The 27327-nt window shown below is 34.9% G+C and overlaps 5 protein-coding genes across 8 annotated transcripts in view; 2 read left to right on the top strand and 3 right to left on the bottom strand.

The window, feature by feature from the left end:
• LOC112049512 (phosphatidylinositol 5-phosphate 4-kinase type-2 alpha) overlaps nt 1-5682 on the bottom strand; it is a 31826-nt gene extending 26144 nt beyond the window's left edge. For both annotated transcript variants that reach the window (XM_024087441.2, XM_024087442.2), the window contains exons 1-3: nt 5355-5682; nt 3893-3990; nt 499-609 (exon numbers count right to left, since the gene is read on the bottom strand). In XM_024087441.2, coding sequence (XP_023943209.1) covers nt 499-609; nt 3893-3990; nt 5355-5483 — 338 coding nt within the window. In that variant the 5' untranslated portion in view covers nt 5484-5682. The remainder of the gene's footprint in view (nt 1-498; nt 610-3892; nt 3991-5354) is intronic.
• Nucleotides 5683-5924: 242 nt separating this feature from the next.
• LOC112049507 (very-long-chain (3R)-3-hydroxyacyl-CoA dehydratase) lies at nt 5925-16235 on the top strand. The gene is made up of 6 exons (XM_024087434.2): nt 5925-6280; nt 8728-8853; nt 9502-9637; nt 11101-11306; nt 12315-12454; nt 13814-16235. Exons 1-6 carry the CDS (start codon nt 6086-6088, stop codon nt 14136-14138), a joined length of 1128 nt encoding a protein of 375 aa, XP_023943202.1. The 5' UTR covers nt 5925-6085; the 3' UTR covers nt 14139-16235.
• Nucleotides 16236-17082: 847 nt separating this feature from the next.
• On the bottom strand, nt 17083-19722 carry LOC112049490 (NADH dehydrogenase [ubiquinone] 1 alpha subcomplex subunit 13). Its single transcript, XM_024087372.2, has 3 exons — nt 19563-19722; nt 19006-19226; nt 17083-17722 (listed from the first exon to the last, which is right to left on the bottom strand). Exons 1-3 carry the CDS (start codon nt 19663-19665, stop codon nt 17585-17587), a joined length of 462 nt encoding a protein of 153 aa, XP_023943140.1. The 5' UTR covers nt 19666-19722; the 3' UTR covers nt 17083-17584.
• Nucleotides 19723-19877: 155 nt separating this feature from the next.
• Nucleotides 19878-22644, top strand: LOC112049515 (uncharacterized). Of its 2 annotated transcripts, none has more exons than XM_024087445.2 (4): nt 19878-20306; nt 20858-21009; nt 21539-21619; nt 22452-22644. In XM_024087445.2, the coding sequence occupies exons 1-4, from the start codon at nt 20069-20071 to the stop codon at nt 22533-22535; spliced, it is 555 nt and encodes a 184-aa protein (XP_023943213.1). In that variant the 5' UTR covers nt 19878-20068; the 3' UTR covers nt 22536-22644. The 2 variants fall into 2 exon arrangements, with proteins under 2 accessions (XP_023943213.1, XP_023943212.1); XM_024087444.2 differs by having other exon boundaries at nt 20858-21027.
• Nucleotides 22645-23416: 772 nt separating this feature from the next.
• Nucleotides 23417-27217, bottom strand: LOC112049494 (V-type proton ATPase subunit D). Of its 2 annotated transcripts, none has more exons than XM_024087376.2 (5): nt 26916-27217; nt 25897-26135; nt 25128-25209; nt 24523-24637; nt 23417-23633 (listed from the first exon to the last, which is right to left on the bottom strand). In XM_024087376.2, the coding sequence occupies exons 1-5, from the start codon at nt 27180-27182 to the stop codon at nt 23479-23481; spliced, it is 858 nt and encodes a 285-aa protein (XP_023943144.1). In that variant the 5' UTR covers nt 27183-27217; the 3' UTR covers nt 23417-23478. The 2 variants fall into 2 exon arrangements, with proteins under 2 accessions (XP_023943144.1, XP_052742403.1); XM_052886443.1 differs by having other exon boundaries at nt 23491-23718.
• Between the last annotated feature and the right edge of the window lie 110 nt (nt 27218-27327).

Genomic DNA, 27327 nt, shown 5'->3' with positions numbered 1-27327 from the left:
TATGTAGATGTTACTAAATGGTTATTATAAAAAAAAATATTAATAATTTAAAATGAAATTTATAATTTATAAAGGCCAAAATTTGTCAAATTGTTGGAATTTTATAAAATTCCTTTTCCAGCTTCTTTTGCAGCTTACAATAAAATCAATCATTACAGTGTGCGTATGTGATTGAAAATGTGCTATTTGTTGTCTGTTTGTAATCATAATTTAAATGAAAAATAAAATATTTCCACTGTACCTAAGTGTATTACAGAAGAGTGTGTAATCTATAACTTTCCCCCTGCATATAATTCCAAAAAAAATATTTATCGGATGAACGTTTGTCTTCTCTCAGATATAGGCCGTGTTGCTTAGTGGTCCGTACAATACAGGACAGAAAATAATAATACATAAATATATCAGAAGTTTGTCTGTTAGAGCGTTTCACACGTGCCAGCAGTGGTCACGGATATCTAAAGGTCAGTTCACATCGATATTACAAAGGTAATCGCTTACCGTGTGAGTGACTCCTTATAGTCCAAGTCATCGATACCGAACCTCTCCCTGAGGTTTCTGAAGACTAGTGGGCAATATTCCTTCACTTTGAAATGGGATGGCATATTCTCTCTGTAATAAATAAAAAACGTTTATTAGTACTAGTTAGACTACATAGATATTTTGAGTCCCGAAGGAAGGTGACGGTTTTCGAAGTATGAATTTTGATGTCATTGTAAAACTTTTGACGAGTCTTACTATCAAGTGTCGAAGATTCATCTCATTTATGAATGTGATATTACTTCTTTACCGAATTTTCTATTACTTATTATATTTTTTAATGTTAATTGTTAACATAAACGAGTACTATATTATTCCCCAAAATCTCTAACTTTTCTGATGGTTTAAATTTTAAATATATTTTTATATATGAAATAAAAAAAAAATTACATGCGGACAAAGAAGCGAGCAATATATAGTATTAACAGAAGTTTAATTAAGACATCAATAAAATTTCTCGTCAAATCCAAATAATAAAAAAAATATTATGACCCGTTTTTATTTCACTGTAATTATTAAGTCGTTAAAATCAACTTAATATGTTTACGAATGACGCACAAGCTTTTTCTAATAGAGGCGATTTGAATTTGATTTTGAATGAATAACTTTTTCATTCCTCCATTTTCTTCGCCCACGACTTCTTTTATAAACTCACAAGAATAAAACACGTAAAGTCCTCTGTCTGTCTGTCTGCGATAAACTAGAACACTACAAAACGGATGCATCTACTTGTGGTTGTCACCAATAGGTAGGGTAATTCATGGGGAAGGTGTAGGTATATAATATGTCAAGGTTAAGTTGAAATCAATGTGGCAAGTGTTGAAAAAATAAAGCTGCTTCATCGAAAACGAGGTTCAACGAATACTTCTCAGAGGGATCGTGTTGGAATATTCTTGTCTTATCTACAAAAAAATCGGTGATGGCAGATATTTATCTCTTAATTAAGGAAAGCTTATTATAGCTTGGTAAATTCAACACTACCATGATATGCGGACGACGGGGAGAAAAGACTGCAGGTATGAAGTAGTGCGCGCGGAGCATCGCTACCCTCTCCCGGCCCCCGCTGACCATCGGGAGTGTTACGAATGAATTTGCCAAGCTATATACCTAAACATTCTTTTAAAATAGTCATAGTACAATGACATTTTTTTTGCCCATTTTCTCGCGTAAGATGTCGCATTTGATTGGTCTCACTAATGTAATAAAGGCAAAAGTTTGTGTGTAAGTGTGTATGTTTGTTTCTCCATTGCGCTGCGGCTACTGAAAAGATTTGGCTGAAATTTGGAATGAAAATAGATTTTACTCTGGATTAACACATAGGCTACTTTTCATCCCGGAAAAATCGATGGGTCCCGCGGGATTTGTGAAAAACTTAATTCCACGCGGACGACGTCGCGTGCATTGGCTAGTGTTGGCACAAATTGAACAAGGTTAAATGTCAAACAGGCCTTAACTAACGTCAGGAGCGGCGGTAATGTTTTAATTTGCGAAAATGAATTCGACAACGCCCGACCAGTTGAGCTTCAGATTAGATTGGGTAATGTGAATCATCTGATAATAGCATTACGTGTGATACTAGTAGTTATTCTACGATTTCGTCGCTGATGATATTTCTAATTTTCTATTAATTGGAATTTGATAAAAGCCGCTAACGTTTGCGACTTTGTTCATGTAGGAAGTCGGTCTTTGTCGACTAATTCTAAAGAGTCATTCATCATTAACAACCCATATTCGTCTCACTGCTGAGCTCGAGTCTCCTCTCAGAATGAGAGGGGTTAGGCCTTAGTCTACCATGCTGGCCAAACGCGGATTGGCTGACTTCACACATGTAGAGAATTAAGAAAATTATCAGGTATGCAGATTTCCTCACGATGCATTTCCTTAACTGTTTGAGACACGTGATATTTAATTTCTTAAAAAATGCACATAATTGAAAAGTTACAGGTGCATGCCCCGGACCGGATTTGAACCTACGCCCTCCGAATCGAAGGCAGAGGTAATATCCACTGGGTTAGCACGTCTCAAAGAGTCATTAGTAACATATAAATGTTATTAGTTTTATAGAAAAGGTTTAGTTTGTATTGTACTTGAATACCATTATCTATAAACACTCATAAGACTGATAGGAACATGTTCTACGAAGTTTTGCCCTGTATCCACCAACATAAGGCGAAAAAATAAATATAATTCATAAAGAGTGATTAGGCATCCTCTAGGCATGCTTCTGCTTCATTGCTTATGATCAAACATAATTTTTTTTTCCATTAGGCGTGAATTTGCTTTAACGAAGTGATGGAAGTGGGCTAACTTGTTAGTAGGATGAAAATCCCCACCCCTTTCAGTTTCTACACTCCATCGCACTGGAGCGCTAAATCAATTGGCGGCATGTCTTTGCCGGTAGGTAGGTATGACAGCAACATAATATACTGTATAAACTGCATTGACGTTTCATAAAAACAGCGGACAAATGCTGTTCCCTATGTGGAATGTGGGGACCAACTATTTGATAAGTTTTCATATAATCTCCTATTAGTTCCATGGACACTGTCAGTGATCATTGAGTCTATGTACCATAGGAACAATGTACGTCGTTTATTCTATACCTACAAGTACTTTGAGTTTGTTTTAGGTGGTTTGCTGTATGGATACAATACTAATACATTGTTTTCTTAGCATTATTTAATGACAACTCTTATCTTTAGATGTGATGTGCAAATAAAATGTATCTGACTCAACTAATTCTTGTGGATACAATGCTGGTATTATGTCAAACAATATTGAGGGAAAAAGAGAAGATGAATGCACAGTTTTAATATCTGTTAGGTCTTTTTCACATAACCTTCAGTTTATGCAAAAATAATCAAAATTCATTTATTTCAATTAGGCTTAGTTTACATGCACTTTTGAAAGGTCAGGATTGTCACAATTTAATTTAATCTAAAATTAAAGTTACGAGGGTTTCAAACACGCCTTGGTCCGAGAAGAGCCCACAACAAACTCAGCCAAAGTTTATTTTTTTTGTTTAGCACCATTTTACAAACTTATTTAAAACCAAGCACACAGTCGTATAATACAGTTTAACACCAAGCTTTTTTATCATTTATATAATCATTAACACTATAATAAGACTTTCCTAATTCCAACAACTATTGTAATCATATCAGCCACTCCCTGTTAGCTGCTTGATATCATCAGTATTAATATTACAAACACATCAAATAAAATATTCACAATGCATATTTCACTTCAAAAAATTTCATAGAATCTTTGGTTACCTTTTATTCCTTGACAACCAGAGAGGTTGCCATGTGTAAGTATTTATCTTTAGTGCAGTTTTAAACATTACAATACTTACTTGTTAAACAAATGGTTGTCCACTTTGAGCTTGGAATATGCCCTGAAGTCATCTGGCAGCAACATAACTGGTATTGAGACATGGCTTAGTTCATTTATCTGGAACACAACATAACTTTTAAGTATGTCTTCCACAGCAGCCTATCTTTAATGGCCTATTACACAATACAGGGCCTGAAGCCAGCCAAGTGGCATGTCTTTTCTCTTTCTCATCATGCATCATCATTATCAACCCATATACAGCTCACTGCTGAGCTTGAGTCTTCTCTCAGAATGAGAGGGGTTAGGCCAATAGTCCACCACACTGGCCCAATGCAGATTGGCAGACTTCACACACATAGCAAATCAATAATATTTTCTGGTATGGAGGTTTCCTCACGTTGTTTTTCCTTCACCTTTATTCTCTTACTACAAATTCTCTCTCTATAAAAATATTCTCTTTCTACAAAAGCAGTAGCTCCGAAAACTATCAGTATGTTTAGGAATGACGGATGTAATCGGCAACTTGATCATGTGACCGGTCAATAGTGAATCTCATTCCTATACATTTTTTAATTATTAAAACATTAGGGTTGCTAGAAAGAGAATTGAATATAATTAAGTATTTTTTATAGATCTTGGCCCAACCACTAAGTTGTGTGAAGTTAAGATCAGTTACTACAGCTAATCACAACTAAAACTTACTACCAGACATTAGATTGTTATTGATGGCTTAAAATTTATTATGAGACATATATCTTAGCATTCCATGGATTGACCGTGCAGGACAGGGTCCATCGTGAGGATCAAACATACACACTTACACACACTTTTGCCTTTATAATATTAGTATGATTAGCTACTTTATCTGTGTAGGAAACAGATTTTTTGAATCCTCTCTGTATCAGGCTAGCAGAAGTCAAAAAGTAATTCTACTACTAGATTGGTAGTTTCAGAGAGCTTTTTCGAACAAAAGTCTTCTGCTTTTTATAATATTAGTAAATATATTAAATCTATTTGTTTGTATGGTGTATAAAACAAATATAACTAATAAACAATATGCACTTGGCACTTCTTTTGGTTGTAAATCTTTCAATATCATGATAAGGTGCTATTATTAGAAAATCTTGATGATATTGCTGTACAATATTGATCTGTTGCCAGAAAGGAATAATGTTACTATAAAAACATTAACAACCTTTAGTAATGTTTTATTTTACTGCATATATTTGTTTTACTGTATATTCAATTTGAATAACAACTTCTTGGTCTGTTTCAATTACTTTTCAACTCGAACTTTATGTCCACTTGGATCTGCAGCAGTCTTGAATTACAAGTTCATTTCATACTTCATTGCGACTAATTATATTGAAGTATGACCCAAATAATTACTATTAATGAAGAATTAATTATTAATAAGTGATCCAATACGATTTTGTTGCAACCAACATTACATGCGTACAAATATAAATATGTGTAATTACCGTGTGATTTACACCCCACATAAAAACGGACAGTAACGGTTCATTAGCACGGAACAATTTCACTTTTTGATGTTTCACGCGAATATGTTTCTTTTTCAATTTGCTCAAACCAGTGCTTGGAACGGACATTTTGGATTTGTTTACACGAGTTGATGCACAGCCACTTAATGTATTTTGTAATGTACCAATGTAGTTAAACCATTTTTGGAGACACAAAAAAGGTGAGACTTCTAAAGAATTGGAATAAATATTTAATTTTTTACCAAAAACTCAACACCCATCAATAGGGCAAACGGCTTTTTGACAAGCGAACTGGCGAATTTACGAATCATTCATAGACAAAAATGAAACTGTCAAAAATATGAAAGATAGATAATATATAAGTACCTATTCTAATCGGTTTTTAATATAGCTCTCTGTTATTATAGTACTCTGTGGATTACATATTTGTCGTTTCACCGGTTTTACTTTTACTCTATAATCTATATTCTTTGGTTTAAATGCAATGAAATGTTTTCGTCTGTGGTTTGACAATTTTAATTTTGACATTTTGAGTTTTGACATTTAAATTATATCGAAGTTTTCGATTCGGACTTGGACGAGTGATTATATCGGTTTTTTGTTTTGTTGCTTTTCAAATTCAGAATTTTCTTGGACTTGAGGAAATTGTAAATCAAATGTGTTAATAATTGGCTATCTTACATGTTTAAAATATAAACTATACATAAGCAATGGTTAACCTAAGTCCATTTGTTTATTGGGCGCAAACTGATAAAAATATATCATTGAAAATAGATTTAAAAAATGTTACGAAGCCGAATCTAAATGTAGTCGATAATAAAATAAAATTTTCGGCGCAAGGTGTTGGTGCTCATGGTGAAACTTTATACGAATTCAGTTTGGACTTATTTTCTTCATTAAAGCCAGTAAGTAATTCATAATTATTTCCTTACTTCCGCAATTCCTGCCTTTAAGTAAGTATCTATTACACAGGCTAGAGCGCTGTTTTGTGGTTAATCTGTTCACCGATAGAATAAAACATTAATTATTAAGTATAGATTGCTAGCTGCGAAATTGTTACTTGAGTTTATGTTGTTACAACTGTGTACTTGCTAATACAGATATGGATTTTTCGAACATTATATTGTAATGTAAATTGATTTAAATAATATATTGTATTTATGTGTTTCTGACACAACCAGCAATGCCTTGGTTACCACAGAGAGGTTCTGCGTTTGATTCTCAGTTTATGCCTATTCAGTATTTTATATTTTTTAAATTGGTTTTAATCTGGTCTGCCACCCTGCTGGTAACAGCCTAACTGGCATGCTTTCAGTTATGCTGCCTTCTATAGGCATATTCTATAGAAGTCATCAGTGGTATGCATAAATAACTGTATGCTTTTCAAGTTAGAACAATACTATTTCAGAAACACTTGATTTAAAGTAGTAAGAGAGCTATTTGTGACAGCTCATAAAAGGAAGCACTATTGCCAAGCAGCATTGCTGTGTTCTGGCCTGAAAATAATGCTTCCTGTGTACTGACAAACAAGGCTTAATAGCACATTGTAAGACATGTTCCTTGAAATGTTAGCGTGCGTGTTGATGAAACCCAAAATCTTCTATGTGTGCTCATGCTTAATGCACAATGTTCGAAAATGTCATAAAGATTGCTTCCAACTTTACCCCACACCAGAGAGTGTTGTAACCCCCCTACTAGTTGGCCCGAGGGCATCAAGCATGTTGCAGGGAGCCGCTGGATACTGGTGGCTTGAGACAGTTGTATTTTATATATACCAGATGAGCTTGTAGATTTTTTTTTTATTCAATGACAAGTTAGCTCTTGACTACAATCTCACCTGATGTTAAGTGACAAGATGGAAAAGGTATGAGTTTATTCTACCCATACCTCTTACAGTTTCTATGTAAATCACTTGGCGATACATCTTTGCCTGTATAGTGGTAACAGCCACGGCCGACGTCTACCTCCAAGTCAGATCTGAGCCAATTTAGAAAATATAAATCTTAAACTAAGTTGCGCTGGAAATCATACCCAGGACCACTCTGTTATGAACCACAGAACTACCAACTTTGCCAGAGAGATTGTCATATGTTGATTGAAGATTGATTTGTTGATAAAAAAGTCAGGGTCCAGTCTCTAATCAAAATTCAATCCAAGCTACTTGAACAATCCACTCTCACCACTCTTTACATAATATACTTCATCTAATAGGAAGGGAAAAAATTATACTATGATCTTGTTTAAAATACACATGGTTGTTTAAAAATATAAAAAAATTCTTAATTGTTTTATTGTTAAAACCAAGAAGTTTGATTTTAGTGTTAAAAACAAAAACAACACCTTATTCTTAAGTACTTCTTACGTAAACTTATTAGCATTTAACCTTATGAGGATGTACAGTTATCAACAAAAAATCTTTGACTTAAATAGATCTTTATTACAAAAACAAAATTAAAATAAATAACAAAAATTCAAGTTGGATTAGAAGTGATTTTGTGTTCTCTAAAACTCATGTTTGTCCTTCAGTTCCATTAATGTTATAAACACGAAATTGGTATGGCTTACTTTTTACTCTTTCATACAAAAAACTACTACTGGATATAGATTATTTCTTGGATTACCAGACAGGTTATTTTTTATCTGAGAAAATATAAGTTTCACATAGACAAAGTTGCACCATATTCTAGTAACTGCATATTTAAACCCTGTGTATGAGTGAAATGCAGCAGGAAGTTTATTTCATTTGCATGTTGGAAAAAAATCTGGATCACCGGATTCAAATTAAAATTTTGTTTTGTATTGTGATTAAAGAAAATGTTTATTATGAATTCTCAGTTTTCATTTTGTTGCTTAATTTATTTTAATTATTATAAAATAATCAATACTTAGATATAAATAAAATTGAAACGTCTGTCTGTGATTTCAAAAGAGAGAGAGAGACTTTCAGTGAAGTAGAGGAGGTCATAGACACATTTAAGCAACTTTGTTCGCAGAAAAATAAATTGGGGATTTGTGAGAAACTGAAATTCACGTAGGCATTCAGGAAACGCAAGTCGCGCGCGTCCGCTAGTTAGTGTAATTTTAAAAAACAAATTTTGTATTACTATAAAAAATTGTTGATTTTTAATTCTCAATAATATAGTTATAATTTTTTTATCAACACTTGATTATCCAAAATTACTCAAAGCTAACAAGCACTCATAAGCATATTATATTAATCTTCCAAGAATTTATGTTTTCTATTGAGATTGTAATTAGAACTGAGAAGAAAGAGTCCACAATAAACTCAGCCTCTTTATTGAATAACGGAGTTAGGTACATATTATATATGTAGTTATTTCATTTTTTTTAGAATAACAATGAAGAGACTAAGATTGTAAGACTATTTGAAAACAGGGTTGAAGTGGTATTAAAGAAGGAGAAAGTGGCATGGTGGCCCAGACTTACGGCTCAGCCTCAGAAGCCAGCATGGTTGAAGGTAATGTTTCTTTTTTAATATTGTTTTGTGTAATATCGATGTAGAAAGGCATGTAGCAATACCTTTAGCAAGAACTACCAAGTGACAAAATGATTAACAGCCTTAATAGCTCAACAATAAAGTTACAGAAAAATAAACTATCCCAGCCAGCTGAACTATTGTCATACTCATTCGAAACACAGCCTTTTCCGACTAGTTGGGTGGGAATATATTTAAAAGATATAATATTCTATAAAATAAAAATCATATTATGAAAGCTGGCACAGACCTCAAAAAACAGTTGACATATTTACTTTACATTTTTACTACTTCCTATTTGAAGTCAGTTTGAATTTCTTAAATGAAATACCTTTTTTTATATACCAAAAGATTATACTTCACAGTTTGTTTCACAATTCTGCTTGTAGAATTAGAATGAGGTTTTTTTAGGACAGAGTAAACTCCAACATGTTGCATAAATTTAAACTTAAAACTGGTATAACTGCCAAAAAAAAAAATGTAAGTTATTCATTACTATAGTGCACATCTGTACAAACTATTGCAGTCTCACTTAGAACTGGCATTGGTTTGTCTAGAAAATTTTCCTGTTGTGATTCTAGTATACTGCAGTTCGCCGTAATATTTATGGGTTATTGATTGATTGTGCAGATTAACTTCGATCTGTGGAAATCAGAAGACGCTTTGGATAGTGAGGACGAGTGCGAGGAAGAGAGTAGGGACGTGATGAAAGACTACCCGGGCATGTACGATATGTTGCAAAAGGAAGAGATGGGCTATAGAAAAGGTATGTATCATGTCATTGATAAGATACTTTAGTTATAAGCTACGGGATATTTTATAACTTTAGTTATAAACTACCAGATTTTGTTTCCTGCCACGGTGGTGCTAGGCCAAATAGGCTCTTAGTTTATTTAGTTAGGGCATGCACCTCCAACTTTTCAATTGTGTGCATTTTAAGAAATTAATTAGATATTACCTGTCTCAAACGGTGAAGAAAAAACAGTGTGAATAAACTTACAAACCAGAGAATTTTTACCAGAGAAAAGTGGTTGACTATTGGCGCAACCCCTCTCATTCTTAGAGGAGACTCGAGCTCAGCAGTGAACTGGATATGGGATGATAATGGTGATCTCTTTCAAACAAAAAAAAATAATTGTCAATATTGGTTAGTATAATATGACGAAGTTATGGAGTATATTGAAGAAAAACATACTCATCGAATTGGGAACCTCTTTCTTTTTAGTTAGTCGGTCGGAAGTCTGTTAAAAAATACTTATTTGCATCTAATTGAAAAAAAATCTATAGTATACTAAACATGTGCTCTGTAGTACAAATTTTTTTCTCCGTCTCCTATAAAAATGGTTGAGGTGTCATTCGATTCGGAATTTAATGTAGATAGTTTTTTTTTTAAATTAAAGGCCTGCTCGCAGAAATTGCAAAAGTTATAAACAATTAACTAAAAATAAAAAAGGGGTTCGGTTTTTGACTTATAACTCAAAAACTATTTACGATATTTTCAAGTTGACAAAAGTTTCCTGTACTGTATAAAGAACTTTAGAAGTCTAAACAAATATTTATTTAACTAAATATGAAAATAGGGTTCCGCCGACCGCTAAAACACGGAAACAGAAAAAAAAATTTAAAGTGTGATAAATAATTGTATTAAGTTTATTTTTAAGAATGATGCTGTGCTGTATAAGTTTATTTCAGTTATTTAATTGAATTGAATACATTTGGAATCATTTAACAAATTATGTAATAAATACTGATAAAATAAATTTATCAGCTGTTGCCAGGCACATTCTTATCATTTAATTCCAAAATATCTGTAAGTACAGATAAAACATTATTGAAGCATTTTTTTATAGTTTCTAATAGATACAACATTTATAGTTTGCTTATTTATTTGATTGTTTTTATTATTTGTTTATAAGAAAACATTATTTGTGTCAGTTTGTGTTTATAAACAAACTTGTGATTGGTTTCATATTTCTAAATATAAAAAATGAGTGCAATGGAAAGTTGAAAATAGAAAATCGTGATTGATTTTGTTTTTGCAAAATATTTTATGATTTATTTTTATAAATTTCATGACGCACAAAATTTGCAACTGTTATTTTTTTAATTAACTTGTTAGACTGTCTCAGACCCCATCACCATCTAAAGGAAGCCTACGGACAGCAATCGATTTTTATACTTACATAGAGTCACTCATTTGATACTTCAAAATGGTGGTGAAACTTTCAGAAGACTACAAAAAGGTGTACCTGGCTCTGTACAACCTGGTGCAATTCATCGGCTTCACATATGTGCTGACTGTCATGACGGTCAGATATATCAAGTTGGAGTATGACTCAGTGGCTGGTACATATGAGCATGTTGGCTCCGCTATGAAGTTCCTTCAGCTGCTGATGTATTTGGAAGTCATGCATCCAATTTTTGGATACACTAAGGTAAGATTTACCAAAAAAATAACTCCCAAGTGGCTGTCATTCAGAAGAATGAGGTATAAGCGAGTTTCTATGTGATTGAATCTCAGACCAATTACATGAGGACTAGTATCTTGCCCACCTAAATAGTGGGCACTTAAAACGATAATTATGATTTTACATACAAGATAGACAGAAACTAACTAAAAACCATGTGGTTAGTCTGTAAGCCGTAGAAGTAGGTGCGAGGGGATTTCCAACAAAATTTCTATAACTTGCTTGAAGACCTTGGTCTGCAGCAACTACAGCGTGTTCTATATAAGAGAAGGGTATCTAAATCTACTTTAGTAAAATCTTAACATATTTGGCTAGGCAGGGAGACGAACACGAGCGTAAAAGGGGAGTATCACAGTCTTTTCCGACTAGTTGCAGGGAAAAAGGAAGGCAAGAGATTCTGTTTCAAGGTTATGCCAACTGTTTGTCTTTGTAGTGATGAGACGAAAAACGAGTCAATTGTAATAGGGGTGATGACTGTTTTTTAAATTGTATATAAATTAAGAGTATGCTAATAGTAAAGCAATTTTGTAAAAGTTACAGGATATCTGCGATCATTATTTTTGAAACTATAGGAATTTAAAGAGTCAGATTTGCAACTATGTCGCGAATCCCTGAAAAACGGCCCATACAAAATGGTACGATTTAATGACGTAAGTCATAATGATCATTAGATTTGTATGGGTGTTCAAACAAAATTACTAATATCTTTATTATTTGTGGGTTTATGTTTATAGTTCATATGTTGAAAAATGTCACATTTAATATAAGGAAGCTAAAACTATATGAATTTTCATCTAATTACGATAAAAGATTTTTAATAGATTTTGAAATCTAATTACCCGAATGTAACATAAAAATAAATATATACAATCTTAGTCATCATCCCCATTGAATGTTTATCACAATTTATCACGACCTGTCAAAAACACAATCTCTGAGCGGCCGGGCCTTGTTCTATGTTATTGTTTGTGGTAGGGCGGCGCACTGGTGCCTTTCTTTCAAGTAAGCGGGCGCGCCTTCGTGCTGTTCGCGATGATAGAGTCGGAGCCGCGCATGCAGACCAAGCCCGTCGTGTGCTACCTCTTCATAATTTGGAGCACCATCGAAGTCATCAGGTATGAGAGGCATTTCATTATACAGGGTGCTTGGGAGTATCATAAACTTCGTATACATGTGTAGCAAAAGTTAATAGGTATTGTGTGTACATACACAGTGTACGTTTTAATTCTGAAACACCGCACGAGTAGAAACTAAAACTGAAATAGGTATATGATATGATTTGAGGATATGAACACCATTTAATAATGTCTGGTGCTCCACATATTTCAAATCTCAAATCTTTTCAAACATCCGTCTTAAAATGTAAAAAGAAGGTGTTGACGAGTCCACTTATAGGAGCCACTTATAGACAAATAAATATTGTAACTATCATAGTGAATTCAATGCTATATATTATTGGAATAGGAAAAAACTGGATTTTTATATTTTTTTAAATAAATATACTTAAACAATACCCATCAATATCTAGCCCCAAAGTAAGCATACAGAGTAGCTTGTGTTATGAGTGCTAAGATAGTTGACATTATAATATTAATATACAATTATATACTACATATAAATACTTATATAATGTATAAATACACACAGACACTGGAAAACACCCATGCTCATCACACAAATATTTTCCAGTTGTGGGAATCGAACCCACGGCCGTGGATGCAGAAAGCAGGGTCACTACCCACTGCGCCACACGGCCGTCAAATTTTTTGTCAACAAATAAAGTAATAATGAATGAATCTGCAAATATACTTTATACAGGATGCTCTGGAGTATTTCCCATAACTACAAGGTGTTGACGTGTCCACTTATAGGAGCCGAACTACATAACTAATATTTTTTTAACTAAAAAATAAATACTTTTTATGTTTTCATACAAAGTAATTCAAAATATTCCGACTGTTCTTGTAACATACGCCTTTATCTATCCTTGCATTTTAAAGCTTGGCTACGTCATAATTATAAGGATGTGTCCTTTAAGGACACATTTAAAAATCATTTTACATTATTTTCGGCAATGAATATAATCCCAGAGTTATGGTAAATACTTCCCAGCACCCTGTATAAGTTGCCTTGGGAATATGGGGATAAAATATAGCTTTATTGCTGCCTGATAATGTAGCTTTCTATTGTTAAAAGACTTAAGAGGTCAAATCGGTCTTATAGTTTTGAGTTTATTTGTCACATATAAAAATACAAACCTTTACTTTGATTATAATAAAAACAAGTTTTTATATTTGAACGGTTTCACTTCCGATAGATTATATTATACCGAAAAATAACACGTTAAATTTTAATCAGTATTTTCAGTTCACAATATAACGGCAGATTATAATAACACGAGGGAGATTATAAACTAACATGTTTTTCAATCTAACGGTGATATAAGAGTTTACATATAGATTTGCAATTTACAGGTACCCATACTACATAAGCCAGCTGTACAAAAAAGACATCTACATACTGACCTGGCTAAGGTACACTATGTGGATTCCCCTGTACCCGCTCGGAATGCTCTGCGAGTCCATAGTGATACTGAGAAACATACCATACTTCGAAGAAACAAACAGATTCACCATTTCAATGCCAAACGAATGGAACTTTGCCTTCCACATGCCTTCGTTCTTGAGAATTTATTTGTTGCTTCTTATGTTCCCCGGTCTGTACTTGGTTATGAAGCATATGCACAGACTTAGAATTGTTAAGTTGAGACCAAAGATTGTCATCAAGAAATGTAAATAAATAAGTTAGTCTGTCTGCCGTGAAAATACGAAAAATATAGCCTATGGATGGGGGAGGGGGGCAGTAATTGGTAATTAGTGAGCTATACTTATATTGATTATTTCACATTACAAATTGATACTGTCCGACTAAACTTCTGCCCGTACCTCGCTACACCCATGCTTACAAATAAGGCTTTCTATTGGTTAAAAGAATTTTCAAGTTTACCTACAGACCCTACAATACCACAAACTTTATAATATTAGTATAGATTTCATTTGATTAATCATAAATTAATATTAAATAGTTTTATTGATTAATCTTATGTAGCTTCATTGATTCATGATAAATAATTTTATTGATTAATCATAAATACCATAATTGATTAATCGTAAATAATTTTTACTTGGCACCCTAACACTTATGTAGTGTCTATGAAGCAGATGTGACGTATTGCAAAGTGACCAAATATGACGTGTAGCGTTCATTCATAGACAATACACATGACACAAGCTCATAAACATGTAATAATGTGTTATGGTACCATTTAAAGTAATTTAAATATGTATAAATATTAAAGAAGCGAAAGTGATTTATTTTGTTTGTAACGTTTTCACACCTAATTACTGTGAAATTTTATTGATTTAAATAGATACAGAACAGGATGAATTTTCTGATGAAATCTTTCAAGCACGAATGAAGCTACGGGCTATAGTTAGTAGTTAAATATTGATAATAATAATTTATTAACATCTATCTGTGTTTCTATAAATATATTAAACATAATGTGTATGTACATTTAATGAAAAAACTGAAAATAATATACGGACATGAGATTAGGTCCTAAGATAAGAAAACTAATTTTAGATATGTCTGTGTGTGTGTGTGTTCTTGCTTATCACCGAAACTAGTATTTTGTGTGCAAAAGAAGACAAATTGATTAATTTAAGATAAAGGATATTGGTAATTAGTAATTACTAGCAACATCATATTACACACAATCATGTAATTACTTTAGAACAAATATATTTTGTAATTACACTTCTAAAATAAATGTGTAATTTTATACCTATTACATAAATATAAACCATATTTGTTTTAGCTGTCAACATAATGTATTGAATTAAAATATTGTTGAAAACATGATTTAGCTTAATAATGTAAATATTTGTCAAAAATAAGTAAATAAAGATCCTAAGCAAATAATTAATTACTATAACTGTTTAGGAACACATCAACACCTAACTCACCAACAATTTTTTTTATTTAAGTACGTAAAACTATCATTTTGTTATTTACCTTAGATGTATTTAGAAATATAAAATCATTAAACATTTAAGGATATCTATTAGGATAGGTATTTATTACATTATTACTAGAAGAATTAAAACCATCCAAATTATTACTAGAACAATTAAAACCAAATAAAATGGGTTTTGCCAAAACACTTGTAACACAACACAAAACACACAGAACACAATTGTGTAGTTTTACAAATGCATAAACATGACATTTCCTTTTAATTTTGCTTTGAAATAATGGAAATTGTATGTACATTTAAAAAATAAATTGGATAATCAAATTGATTACATTTTAAAAAATAATTTGAATAATCAAATTGTTTAAAAAAACATTTTTTTTTTATCTTATTGTGATTTCAAGCTTTTGTGCAATTTTTATGGTTGTTTATTAGAGTAAAATAATATTCACTTAAATAATTAGGATTAGGTAAATAAATTAAAATACTGATATACTCATAATTACAATGTTATACCTACCTTTACTTTGCATTTAAATATATACGTAACATATGTACCTTATACTTCCTTGTTTCCTGATAATTAAATAATTATTTTTTGTTCTCCATTATGATTTACATTCGTTGGTAATTATTATGTTTATATTTTTATAAAATATAAAGAAAATATATGATGCATTTTCTTTTGTTGTGTGTTTTTGTCATACCTAAATAGAGTCCCTAGTTTTACACAGGACTTCCGAAAATAGAATACATCTATATTACTAATGTCATAACTTGAAAATGGTAAAAGTTTGTAGGTATGTTTGTTAGTCAATCAAACAAAACACTAATTGCCAATGACTGATTTTGACGAAATTTCAGACTAGAATCTGGAATAATACATACACAACCTTCTAAGGAAGTTTATCAAGCACCCTAAGTTGCTGTACCAGGATACGAGTATTGAAAGGCGAATGTAGTAAGTGGCATTCACAATAATCAAAAACCAACAAACATAATATATCTAGGTTTTAGTCAGATGCAAACTTTATGATGTCTCGGAAATAATTGCGAAAAACATAGTCGCGTGAGGCAACTTCGGGAGGGTTGGAGGCTCGCTGCGTGTCCTGCCGCCGCGCCCCTGCGTTACCGCTGACACATCTTGTATTGCGCAGCTAAACGCATGATGTTCCGAAACATCATAAAGTTGGCATTGTACTGCGAGAATGCCGGCAAAACTCTAAGATGTAGATTATGAACATGTAGGTTATATTTTACCTAAACAGTTCCAGGATAGTAAAAGTTCTATGTTCACAAACTTCCTTAGATGACTAGTTTATCTTTTTTTTATTCTTTACAAGTTAGCCCTTGACTGCAATCTCACCTGATGGTAAGTGATGATGCAATCTAAGATGGAAGCAGGCTAACTTGTTGAGGATGAAAATCCACACCCATTTCGGTTTCTACACAACATCGTACCGGAACGGTAAATCGCTTGGCGGTATGTCTTTGTCGGTAGGGTAACTAGCCAAGGCCGAAGCCTCCTACCAGCCAGACCTGGACCAGTTAAGAAAACCTCAATCGGCACAGCCGGGGATCGAACCCAGGACCTCCGTCTTGGAAATCCACCGCGCGTACCTGCGCCACGGAGGCCGTCCATATGATCTAAATGAGTTAGTGTATTCATTCATCATACTTATGTATGTATTGTAAAGAAAACTCGAGTAATATTATAATTCTTTTATTCAGACCAAGCAACTACAATGAAATTGTTTATTTTACAAAAGCAAAATAATTTGAACTAAAATAAATTACTTTTCCATTGTCAGCAATAGTGTTCAAGTAACAAAACGAATGTTAAAAGCTATATTTTTTAATTATGCTGACTAAATTTCTTCTGAAGCTGCATTTTGTAGACAAACATACAACATCAGACTATTCATACTACTCAGAATGAATGTACCAACATCAAACCTATAACCCATCAGCTCATAGTCTTTATAACTGATTGCACGATATTTCATGGAACAAAAAAAAAGATGTCTGCAGTTTCCTTAAGACCAGTTGAAAATAATATAGTTTACTGAATTCATAATTATTCACTATTTACCCCAGTGAATATAAAGAAAGCACATAAGTTTTAAGCACTTCTTAACTGGCTTGACAGCTCTGACTTCTAGCCCTTGTGATGCTTTATGTTTGTTGTAAACGCAGCTCAAGAGAGAATTTAACAACGGAGCTTGTGGTACGCTCTCCTGAACCACTCAGTGGGGGAGCTGTGTGCGTAGTACTCGTGGAAGATCGGCTCAATAAGAGTGTCTGGTGGCACCAATTTGTACACACGTTCACCGTAGTAAGTGCCCACCTGTGAAACAACCAGTATATTTTAAGCTTAAAGCATAGTCAATCTGATGAATATCTATACATTTTTTTCATTTTTTGGAATACGAAAACTTGGCTATTTTATTCAAAGCTATATGAAATCAACCAAGGCATTTGTTGTAAGGACCTAAATAAAATATCTCTGTATTTAAACAGACAAAGATTTTTATGAAGCTGTCACAATTTAAACTCAGATTAAGGCCTAATATAAACTTATCTTAACTGAGATTCAAATTAGAGGCATAATTAGGATATTTAATCTTGAATAATTGTCTATTACAATTATTAACTTACATATAATGTTCCTAAATAAAGACAACAGATCATGGTCCAGTCAAGAACATGCCTAAGAACCAGTAAGGTTGCACTTCATAGATGTAAAGAAACACTGCTTACCCTAAGAAATCAATACAACCCTATGTAATATGTTGCACAACAGAATACTTACTTGGACAAAGAATTTCCCAATTTTACCTTATACCCTAGTCAAAAACCACACCACTGCTAAGAACCAGCGGTAGTCTTTAGAATTTCTTGATTTTCTGCATGTGTGTAGTCTGCCAATCCGCATTGGGCCAGTGTGGTGGACTATTGGCCTAACCCCTCTCATTCTGAGAGGAGACTCGAACTCAGCAGTGAGCTGTATATGGGTTGATAACGAACAAAATATATTTTTCATCATCATCTCCTTACCCTTATCCCACTTAAGTGGGGTCGGAAAAATATGTCAATCTTTTCCATTCTTTTCTATTACTCGTCAACTCATCATCCACTCCTTTTACACACATGTCCTCTTTCACACAATCCAACCATCTCTTCTTTGGCCTTTCTCTCCTCTTATGACCTTCCACTTGCACATTCAACATTTTTCTAGTAATATGACTTTCCTCCTACGCATTACATGTCCATACCAAGCTAACCTTCTACTCCTCAATTTTTCTGTCACTGGGCGCCACCTTCAGACTTCCTCTTATATACTCATTCCTTATTTTATCTATTCTTGTCACACCACACATCTATCTCAACATATGCATTTCGTTCACATGCATTCGTTTACTATCCATCCCTTTCACCGCTTAACATTCTGATCCATACAGCATGACAGGTCTTACAACCGTTTTGTATATTTTACACATAGTACACCTGAGACCTGTCGCCATTTCATCCATCCCGCATTCATTCTACTTTTTACGTATCAGTCCACATTGCCATCGTTTTTAATGTATTAAAAATTAAAAATACATAAAACTGAATTTTCAGTCTCACCTCCCATCCGGGCACGTCACGCATAAGTTCAGCCTCAGCATCGCGGTTCCTGCGCAACTGCTTCAGGTATTCCCTGTCCCTCTCCGCCAGCAGCATCGGGTATATTGCCATCTTGGCCGAGCGCATCTCAATTTCATTCTTCGCGATCCTCTTGGCATTTATGTTATACAAATATGCGGAGACTGCAGTTATACCAATGTACATAGCAAACATAGTATACCCTGCAACGATATTTCTTATAGTTATTAACTGAAATACTTCATCGAATTTAGTCTAAATAAAAGTTCCATCCAAGATCATATAGAAATATAAACAATTGGTCATTAAACTATAATTAGGCCAATAAATTAATGGCCTGTCTGTAACAAATATATAGTTATTATATACAACTAAGTAACTAAATAGAGAAAAGTTTAAAGCTTGCTTGTTTCTTGTTGTATAAAATTATATTCAAAACAAGCAATATACATTGAAAAATGGTATCTAACCTATCAGAGGTTACATAATAAGTTTATGAAAACTAATTAAAACAAACGCTATATAACAATAAGACTTACCGCTGAAATATTGCTTTGCGGGCAATCTTTGAAATGGTATAGGTTTGTAGCCTCCCGGAGGAGGCAAATCTTGTTTTCGGGCTATCTGACAAGCCTCCGACATTTTTTCGTTTTTTGACAATTTTTATTCAGTCATAGACAAGACAAAGATTAGACTACCCCAGACAAACTACCTTAAACAGGAAAACATAAACATAGACAACGTTGTACGACAACTTGATGCTATAATTAAAAATTATCGTTTTATTCCACAAATAAATAAAATTAACAAATCAATGAATGGTATTTTTTTTAAATATTTGAATACCTACGATACCTAGGAATTCCTAAGAAAAAAGCGGAGATCATAGATTAGTCATCTTAGTGTTTACGATTCCGGATGCGGAAACCGCAAAGAGGGGAGCCGGAAACCCAAGGAACATATTTACCGGAAACCATAGCAACAAATAAACGGTTTAAATTTTCCACCTTGCTATTTCAAACATTTTGAAGAATAACTTAAAAAAATGGATGAAGAAGCGCAAGCAGAAATTCCTGAACCTCTAGGCGAAGAGACCAACCTCAAAATAAGACCTTTGGAACGTGTTACACTTTACCCCAAGGTTCCCATAGAACCTTCGGCTTATGGAAAAGGGAAGAACTTCAGTCGTCCGTGGATCCTTCAAGATGGACGCGAGGTTCCTGAAAAAGGCAGTGAAATGCGCGCCAATTATAAAATTCCTAAAAAACCTGGACATCATGAAGGTACCTACTAAGATATAATAAATCTAGTTCTCTAAAATTACAGAAGCCTCCTCCATATTTATAAAAATAGACACCTTTTTTCAGCTAAAATTCTCATCGGAGTTGCGAAGGTACAGTGTTTTTTTTTGTATGTGCTACGTACCCTGGTCCCGGTCATTATCTTTATCAGTCTAAAATTCGCCAACCCGCGTTGAACCCGCGTGGGTTCAAGCCATATCCCCTCTCCTATGGGTCGTTAATATATGATGGATGATAAAAAAAAATATTAATGTCATCCTAGAATACCTTAAAAGCTTATCCTATTTTTTGTGGCGCGCAGGTTGTTATTAACTAGGGTAGGCACTATATGACGTAAAAAAACCATACATACAGCTGAAAATAGAAACTCCTCGTTTTTGGAAGTCGGTTAAAAATAGAAAATTCCTCTGAAATACAGGTTTGTGATGAGTACTTACTCAGGGTAGGCAGTAAATGTTTCAATCTATAAAGTGCTACACTGCACGCTATAACTCAATTTAAATTTTTTAAATTTTTGTAATTTTCTGGTGTAGGTATTCGGAAACGCATGCTAACGGATTTTTTCTGGGAGCAAATGCTGGACGAAGTGATCGAGGAGTTAGGAACTTCGCAGCCTGTCGCCGAGTACTGCTCCGAATATGAAGCCAATTTTATTAGGGATCAATTCGAACCTCGGAATTTGGAGGTGACAGCTGATAAAAACGTAAGTTACATAATAAAAAACTGAAAATTTTGAAAAACCCCCGAAGGTCATCAGATTAATAATCGAGAGTGTATCTCCATCAAGTCATCAATATTCTCTTTCAGTGCGCTTTCGTTTGAGACCCCACTCGAGTATATTTTCCGACATTCGGTTATTCTTCCCCACTTTAACCCCTAACTATTTGGCCTAACCCCTCTCAAAATGAGAGGAGTTAGGCCAAATAGTCCACTACGCTGGCCCAATGTGGATTGGCAGAGTTCACACACGCAGAAAATTAAGAAAATTCTCAGGTATGCAGGTTTCTTTACGATGTTTCTCCTTCACCGTTTGAGACACGGGATATTTAATTTCTTAAAATGCACATCACTAAAAAGTTGGAGGTGATTCGAACCTACCTCCGGAGTCATAGGCAGAGGTCATACTCATATCCACTAGGCTATCACGGCTAAGTTTGCATGCTGTTAATAAATCTGAATACATAAGTACCAAAGCTTATATGCTCATGTTACAGATGCATTTGAAGTATCCCTTATACGGCACTGGATCAAGCGCCATAACCTATTACAGCGAGAATATAAAGAAGACGGGCCCTGTAAGTTTATTTAATTTAAATGCCCAAATCATACACCATGTTAGGCTAGCTACACACACACACAATAATATCTTACTCTTACTACATAAAATAAAATAATCTGAATTCCACGCGGACGAAGTCGCGGGCGTCCGCTAGTTGTCAATAAAATAGAGTAAGGTCAGTCAGTGATGGATTAATGTAACTTGATGCCATAAAAAATCTTTCCCAAAATAAAGGGACCCTTTATCCTTAAGTGAACTGCAAATCATAATTTTTAATACGCACCGTAAGTTGAATATGTCAATTTTAAATATGCATATTTTTTTAAGCATTAGTTAAATAGTTTAAATAGGGTAATCCTGGACTGGATAAGGTTACACTGCAAAGGAAATAAAAACCAATGCCGGTATATTATTTACTATCTGACTCCGCGCGGTTTCACCCGCTTGGTTCCCGTTCCCGTAGGAATACGGGGATAATATATAGCCTATAGCCTTCCTCGATAAATGGGCTATCTAACACTGAAAGAATTTTTCAAATCGGACCAGTAGTTCCTGAGATTAGCGCGTTCAATCAAACAAACAAACAAACAAACTCTTCAGCTTTATAATATTAGTATAGGTAGATTATCCGCCGTATAACGACTTTAAGAAAACTTCAACTTACCCTAAATTTTTGTGTCTGCGAACGACCTAAGAAAAAAAAAACATACATACAGCCGAACGTAGAACCTCCTCCTTTTTGGAAGTCGGTTAAAAAATAGAAATGTCTCGAGTTGCAATTTATTGTGGATTTAATTTTTTTTTTGGTTCTTAATAATGTAGGTATGTTGATTTATCCATTTTTACAGGGAGAAATATTGGAGAAGTTCCGGCGATGTCAATATTTTACAAAACCAATGGAGGAGAGATTGGATGTTGGTTGGGTTTTGTAATGCTAGTGTTGTTTACTTTTTTTTTAAATGCACCAAAATGTGTTACTTTTATTAAACTAATCTTCACAAAAATAAATTGGCCTTTTGCTGTGTGCAATTTACTCATCAATGAAGCTCTTATTTATATCAATCTTATAATGTAGATACCTTTAACTATAGTATATACCTCGCGTTTTCACCCATGTAATTCCCATTCCCGTGGGAGTACGGGAGTAAAATATAGCCTCTGTTTCTCCCTGATAACGTAGCTTTCTATTGGTGATCGAATTTTTCAAATCGGTTAAAGTAGTAGTTGTGAGTTTATTCGTTACACACGAATACGAACATACAATTACGTTTGCTTTCAGGATATAGAAACACTAGCTGATGCCGCGCGGTTTCACCCGCGTGGTTCCCGTTCCCGTGGGAATACCGGGATAATATATAGCCTATAGCCTTCCTCGATAAATGGACTATCTAACACTAAAAGAATTTTTCAAATCGGACCAGTAGTTCCTGAGATTAGCGCGTTCAATCAAACAAACTCTTCAGCTTTATAATATTAGTATAGATTTTATTCCATATAGTATTTATCAACTACAATATTCATTATTATACTATTTCAAACCGTTACAATTTAAAAAGTAGATTTACGCCCGAGCCTTGCCGAGAAGTTTAATAAATATGTAAGCAGAGTGTTCATTCGTGATTATTCTACTGAACCATTTTGTTTTGTTAGCTTTTAGGTAAGAGACAAAAATTAAAAAAGTTTGCTAATGCCTACGCTAGGTGGCGCGACTTGTTTCCGTTACCAGTAGGAAAATACTGTAGAGCTTAAAATGGTGTTTCATTATTTTAGTAATTTGTCAAGTTTGCCAGTATAGAAAAGAGAAAAATATTGTTCATTAATTTTTATTGATATACATAAGTACCTAAGTACAATAAATAGAGCAGAAACAGAAGTTTAAAACAACAAATCTTCATCATCCCAGTTATGTGGATAGCAGACCGGTTTGAAGTCTCCCCCTGAGATGGTAGTCGCAGAAACCGTGCTCGGACACAAGTTGGCGATGCATTCCAACGAGTCGTCTTGTGAAATGGACGGGACTGAAGAATTGTCTACAAAACATACCGTTAAAGTTCTTGTAGTAGGTATAGATATTCTATTTTCGGAAGACGGTTTGACTATGGTTGTAGATATTATCTACAAGAGAAAAAGTCAAGATCAAAATCGTCTTACGTCAAGTTTGACTGTTTGTAGAGACTGTACCACCGGTTCGGTTAAACACCAAATAATTTATTAATGCGTTTCTGTTAGGCTGACGTTACTAATAGTTCACAGACACTAACGCGTTTGGACCTTCTGACATGGAACAAGGTACAATCGAAGCTAAACGATTTATGCCGCATTTTCACTATTCATTCACGTAGTTGTCCCTGCAAAAGTTGTGGGACAATGCTTGCAGCATATGCCTATGTCGAGCATCGACTAGCGACATATTGCGTGGTCCGTAAATGTCGCTTGGGGTGTCAGGCGACATCGCGCGGGACTTGTGATTTTCGTGTTGAGCGACAGAGACGCGCGACAAGTAAAATAATGAAAATGCAGCTTTAACGTAAGCGTCCACTGATCCGCATCGTACGGATGGCATGGAACGGATTTTATGTAAGTAGGTACCTACTGTAAAATTGAAAATATGTTGGATGCGTCCAATGTCTACGGTGCGGTTATGTGGATGCCTACTATTAATCTCCAAAGACATCAAAACCACATTACTGAAAAACCGTTATTATCAACCATTCATAGACATAATATTATTTTATATTTGTGTTTTGCTAACGCTCCTTCAGTTTCAAACACAGAAGCGTGTTTGCATACCTTGCCAATGCAACCAAAGCCAAACAGTCTTCAAAAATAGGATATTGGTACCTACCTATGAGAAAGCAACAAAACATTAAACCAACTAAAATATTGTATAATGTTGAATGATACATAATCTTTACAGACCATTCTCACCAATATCCCCGCAAACTGGTCTTCTAATAGTTTTAATTTTAGGCAACATCCGAGACATATTCTTCTTTGCTTTGACCATTTTCAGGCGATGGAATTCTTCTCTTTCCTATAGTGCAGAAATAGTGTCTATTTTAGTTTTAAATCCTTCGATAATGGCACAACACTACATTGCACTGGCAGTTGAAGGTATTAGCACACATATCAACTGGTAAAGGGATCGGCACTGTATCAACCTCGAGCCGTCCAGTATTTTATGTATTAAACTCGTTGCTGCAATGCACACTAATCAGATTCGTTACGTAATATAAGTTTGCGGCTCGCTACCCCTGCGTTTACATCTCTCCGTAGTCTGCACCTGAGCACGTCTATTCGTACAAGTTTGTCCCTCTCACCCCTCCCGCGTATCGTATAGCCATCAATCTGCAATCCGCGATCCTTAGACGAGTCGGCGCCTGGTTGACGGCGAGCCGATATGGTTACGATCCCTATCCGAGTTGATCTTTTGTCGACAGTTCGCGCAATATGCACGAGCTCGAAAGATTACCAACTTTAATATTATCTAAGTATACCTATCAATACTTAAATGCTTTATTTACCCTTTCGTCCATTTCGGTTAGAATATAATTTTCAGTGTTACGTAATTTGGGAATGATAACTTTTTCGATGCCATTTACTTTTCTGAAAATACAAACAAGTTAGAACTGTTAAGTTTACCAAGGTATGGTTACTTATTAATCTAGCTGAATGTGCTGACATGACAAAAGTGAATATACATCTTGTACGCAAGCGCACTCCAACTTAGACCTACTTGCTTTCCATAATTTTAAAATCTTTTTCACCAATGAAAATTACACCACGAGACCACTGAAGCCGATCGTACGGAGAGCGCCTTATATCGCCAGTCGCTAGCCTTCTCTTAAGGTAGACTTCCGTTCTTGGCGACCGCGCGACGCACTGCTTTATATGGAGCACTAAACAAACGTGGTCGCGCGTCGCGGTCTCGGGCTTTGTTTAGTGCTTCATATAAATTCATACTAAGCAGTGGGTCGCGCGGTCGCAGGTCGCGGTCGCGGTTGCCAAGAACAGAAGGCTACATTTACTCCCACTTTTACGGAAACAAGTCGCGCCACCTAGCGTTGGCACCAGCCAACACGAGATCGAGCGACGTCATATCCGTCTCAGACTACTATTTCCTTCACTACATTATTAGTGTAACAGTAACTTAGGCTACATTTTAACCGTGTGTTCCTAAAGTACTACGCGGACGAAACCGCAGGGGGTCTGCTAGTGCTTTCATGAACAAAATTTAGGTACAAATACAAATGTCTACCTACTAAGAAGCATTATAAAGCGACATTTTCTAACCTTAGCGTGGTTTTAATAGCCTCATCGAGCAGTACACAAGTGTTTCGCAGTGACGCAAACTTGATCAATATTTTGACAGCATCGCGGAAAGCTTTCTTGGTCTCCGTGGTGCGGTGACCCCCCGCTCCTAGCCCCGCGTAGCGAAGCGCGTCGGTTGCAGTGGCGTCTTCTATCACTTGGAGAGAGACTGTGGATACTCCTGATATGTTCTCGGGCACTCGTTCGACTCGTATTTGTGCCTTCGAAAGGGTAAAATAAATCGTAATGCTTGGTAAGAGATAGGGAATGGACTCGGGGCAAAACAGCGCGGGTGTGAAATCGGGGAAGTGAGGTGCATCAGTCGTGGGTTTTTCATTCATCGCTACACGCCCCCCTGCCCGCGTGGACCATCGAGTGTTACGAATGAACTTGCTAAGCTATAGGTAACTAAATAGTAGAATTTCTTGTCGGTTCTTCTTAGTAGATTCTGCTTTTCGAATCGTTAGTAGGGTCACTACAAATTGATTAGCCTTGTGAAAAGCGTCTGTGAAGCAAGCCCAAGTCCATAATAGGTCTACTACTATTAGTAGGGTCACTACGAATTTATCTGACTTGTGAAATACTCCAAGGTACCTACTAATAATAATAGGGCCACTACAAATAGATTAAGATTTGATGTTTAAAATTGCTTGCAATCAATCGCAGGTATTTAATAAATAAACGGATTTTCAAGAAACGACATCGACGGAATCTTGCCCGCGGATCGTCGTCATGGAGCCTACTTGGTGCTTGCTGGCAACTTTCAATATCATTGGAAATAAAGAAGGCGGGTAAAAAAACACTAACGAACACGACGAAGTCAAGATAATAAATACAACTTCTTTTATCAGGAGCACGAACGTTAATTCTGGACGGCTTTCGATTTGTCGGTACTTAATTATCGTTGGCAATCGGACCATTTTTATCAGCTTTTTCCTCATGACACCTTACCTCTATCCCTAATGAAAACCATAGAAAAGGTCCGAGATGAAAATACATACCTCGCCCACGTTTTCAAGCACTAAAGCGTTAGACTCTCCATTTGTAAACTTGATAGCAGCGAGGGATATGTACGCCTCTCTCAATGTATGGCCCAGAATAGCCTGAGTCGTCGCCAGTTCGCTCGCAGCTTGCCGCCCACGAATTCTCAGAGCGTCGGCCTTCCTTTTTAAAAGTTGGTACCCTCGATTTACTTTTTCCTGGCGATTCTTTATTTCCCTCAACATGAACAACGAAGCTGAGACCGGATAACGGTTTTCAAGGTTCATTGTATTTTTTACAATCAATTCAAAATAACTTTTGAAATTCGATTTAAAATTTTAACGCTTTGCTATTTTATCGTGATTTTGACGGTTGTCATTTAACTTTTTTTTTCAATTTAATTTTAATAAATCAATAGACAAAGAAAAAGCC

This window comes from Bicyclus anynana, chromosome 17 (genome assembly GCF_947172395.1).
Source record: "Bicyclus anynana chromosome 17, ilBicAnyn1.1, whole genome shotgun sequence".
In the NCBI taxonomy this organism is placed as follows: Eukaryota; Metazoa; Arthropoda; class Insecta; order Lepidoptera; family Nymphalidae; genus Bicyclus; species Bicyclus anynana.
Note: the sequence above shows the minus strand (reverse complement) of the source record. Positions and strands in the feature narration are given on the sequence as shown.

Excerpts from the sequence above, each read along its gene's own strand:
- LOC112049507 (XM_024087434.2), top strand. The coding sequence starts at position 6,086 with ATGGTTAACCTAAGTCCATTTGTTTATTGGGCGCAAACTGATAAAAAT. Across the intron at positions 8,854-9,501 it reads AGAAGCCAGCATGGTTGAAG|ATTAACTTCGATCTGTGGAA; the intron begins GTAATGTTTCTT and ends TTGATTGTGCAG. Across the intron at positions 9,638-11,100 it reads AGAGATGGGCTATAGAAAAG|AAGACTACAAAAAGGTGTAC; the intron begins GTATGTATCATG and ends TGAAACTTTCAG.
- LOC112049490 (XM_024087372.2), bottom strand. The coding sequence starts at position 19,665 with ATGTCGGAGGCTTGTCAGATAGCCCGAAAACAAGATTTGCCTCCTCCG. Across the intron at positions 19,227-19,562 it reads CGCAAAGCAATATTTCAGCG|GGTATACTATGTTTGCTATG; the intron begins GTAAGTCTTATT and ends ATATCGTTGCAG. Across the intron at positions 17,723-19,005 it reads GTGACGTGCCCGGATGGGAG|GTGGGCACTTACTACGGTGA; the intron begins GTGAGACTGAAA and ends GTTGTTTCACAG.
- LOC112049515 (XM_024087444.2), top strand. The coding sequence starts at position 20,069 with ATGGATGAAGAAGCGCAAGCAGAAATTCCTGAACCTCTAGGCGAAGAG. Across the intron at positions 20,307-20,857 it reads AAAACCTGGACATCATGAAG|GTATTCGGAAACGCATGCTA; the intron begins GTACCTACTAAG and ends TTTCTGGTGTAG. Across the intron at positions 21,028-21,538 it reads AGGTGACAGCTGATAAAAAC|ATGCATTTGAAGTATCCCTT; the intron begins GTAAGTTACATA and ends CTCATGTTACAG.
- LOC112049494 (XM_024087376.2), bottom strand. The coding sequence starts at position 27,182 with ATGAACCTTGAAAACCGTTATCCGGTCTCAGCTTCGTTGTTCATGTTG. Across the intron at positions 25,210-25,896 it reads GCTATTAAAACCACGCTAAG|AAAAGTAAATGGCATCGAAA; the intron begins GTTAGAAAATGT and ends TTGTATTTTCAG. Across the intron at positions 23,634-24,522 it reads CGGGGATATTGGTGAGAATG|ACAATTCTTCAGTCCCGTCC; the intron begins GTCTGTAAAGAT and ends TATGTTTTGTAG.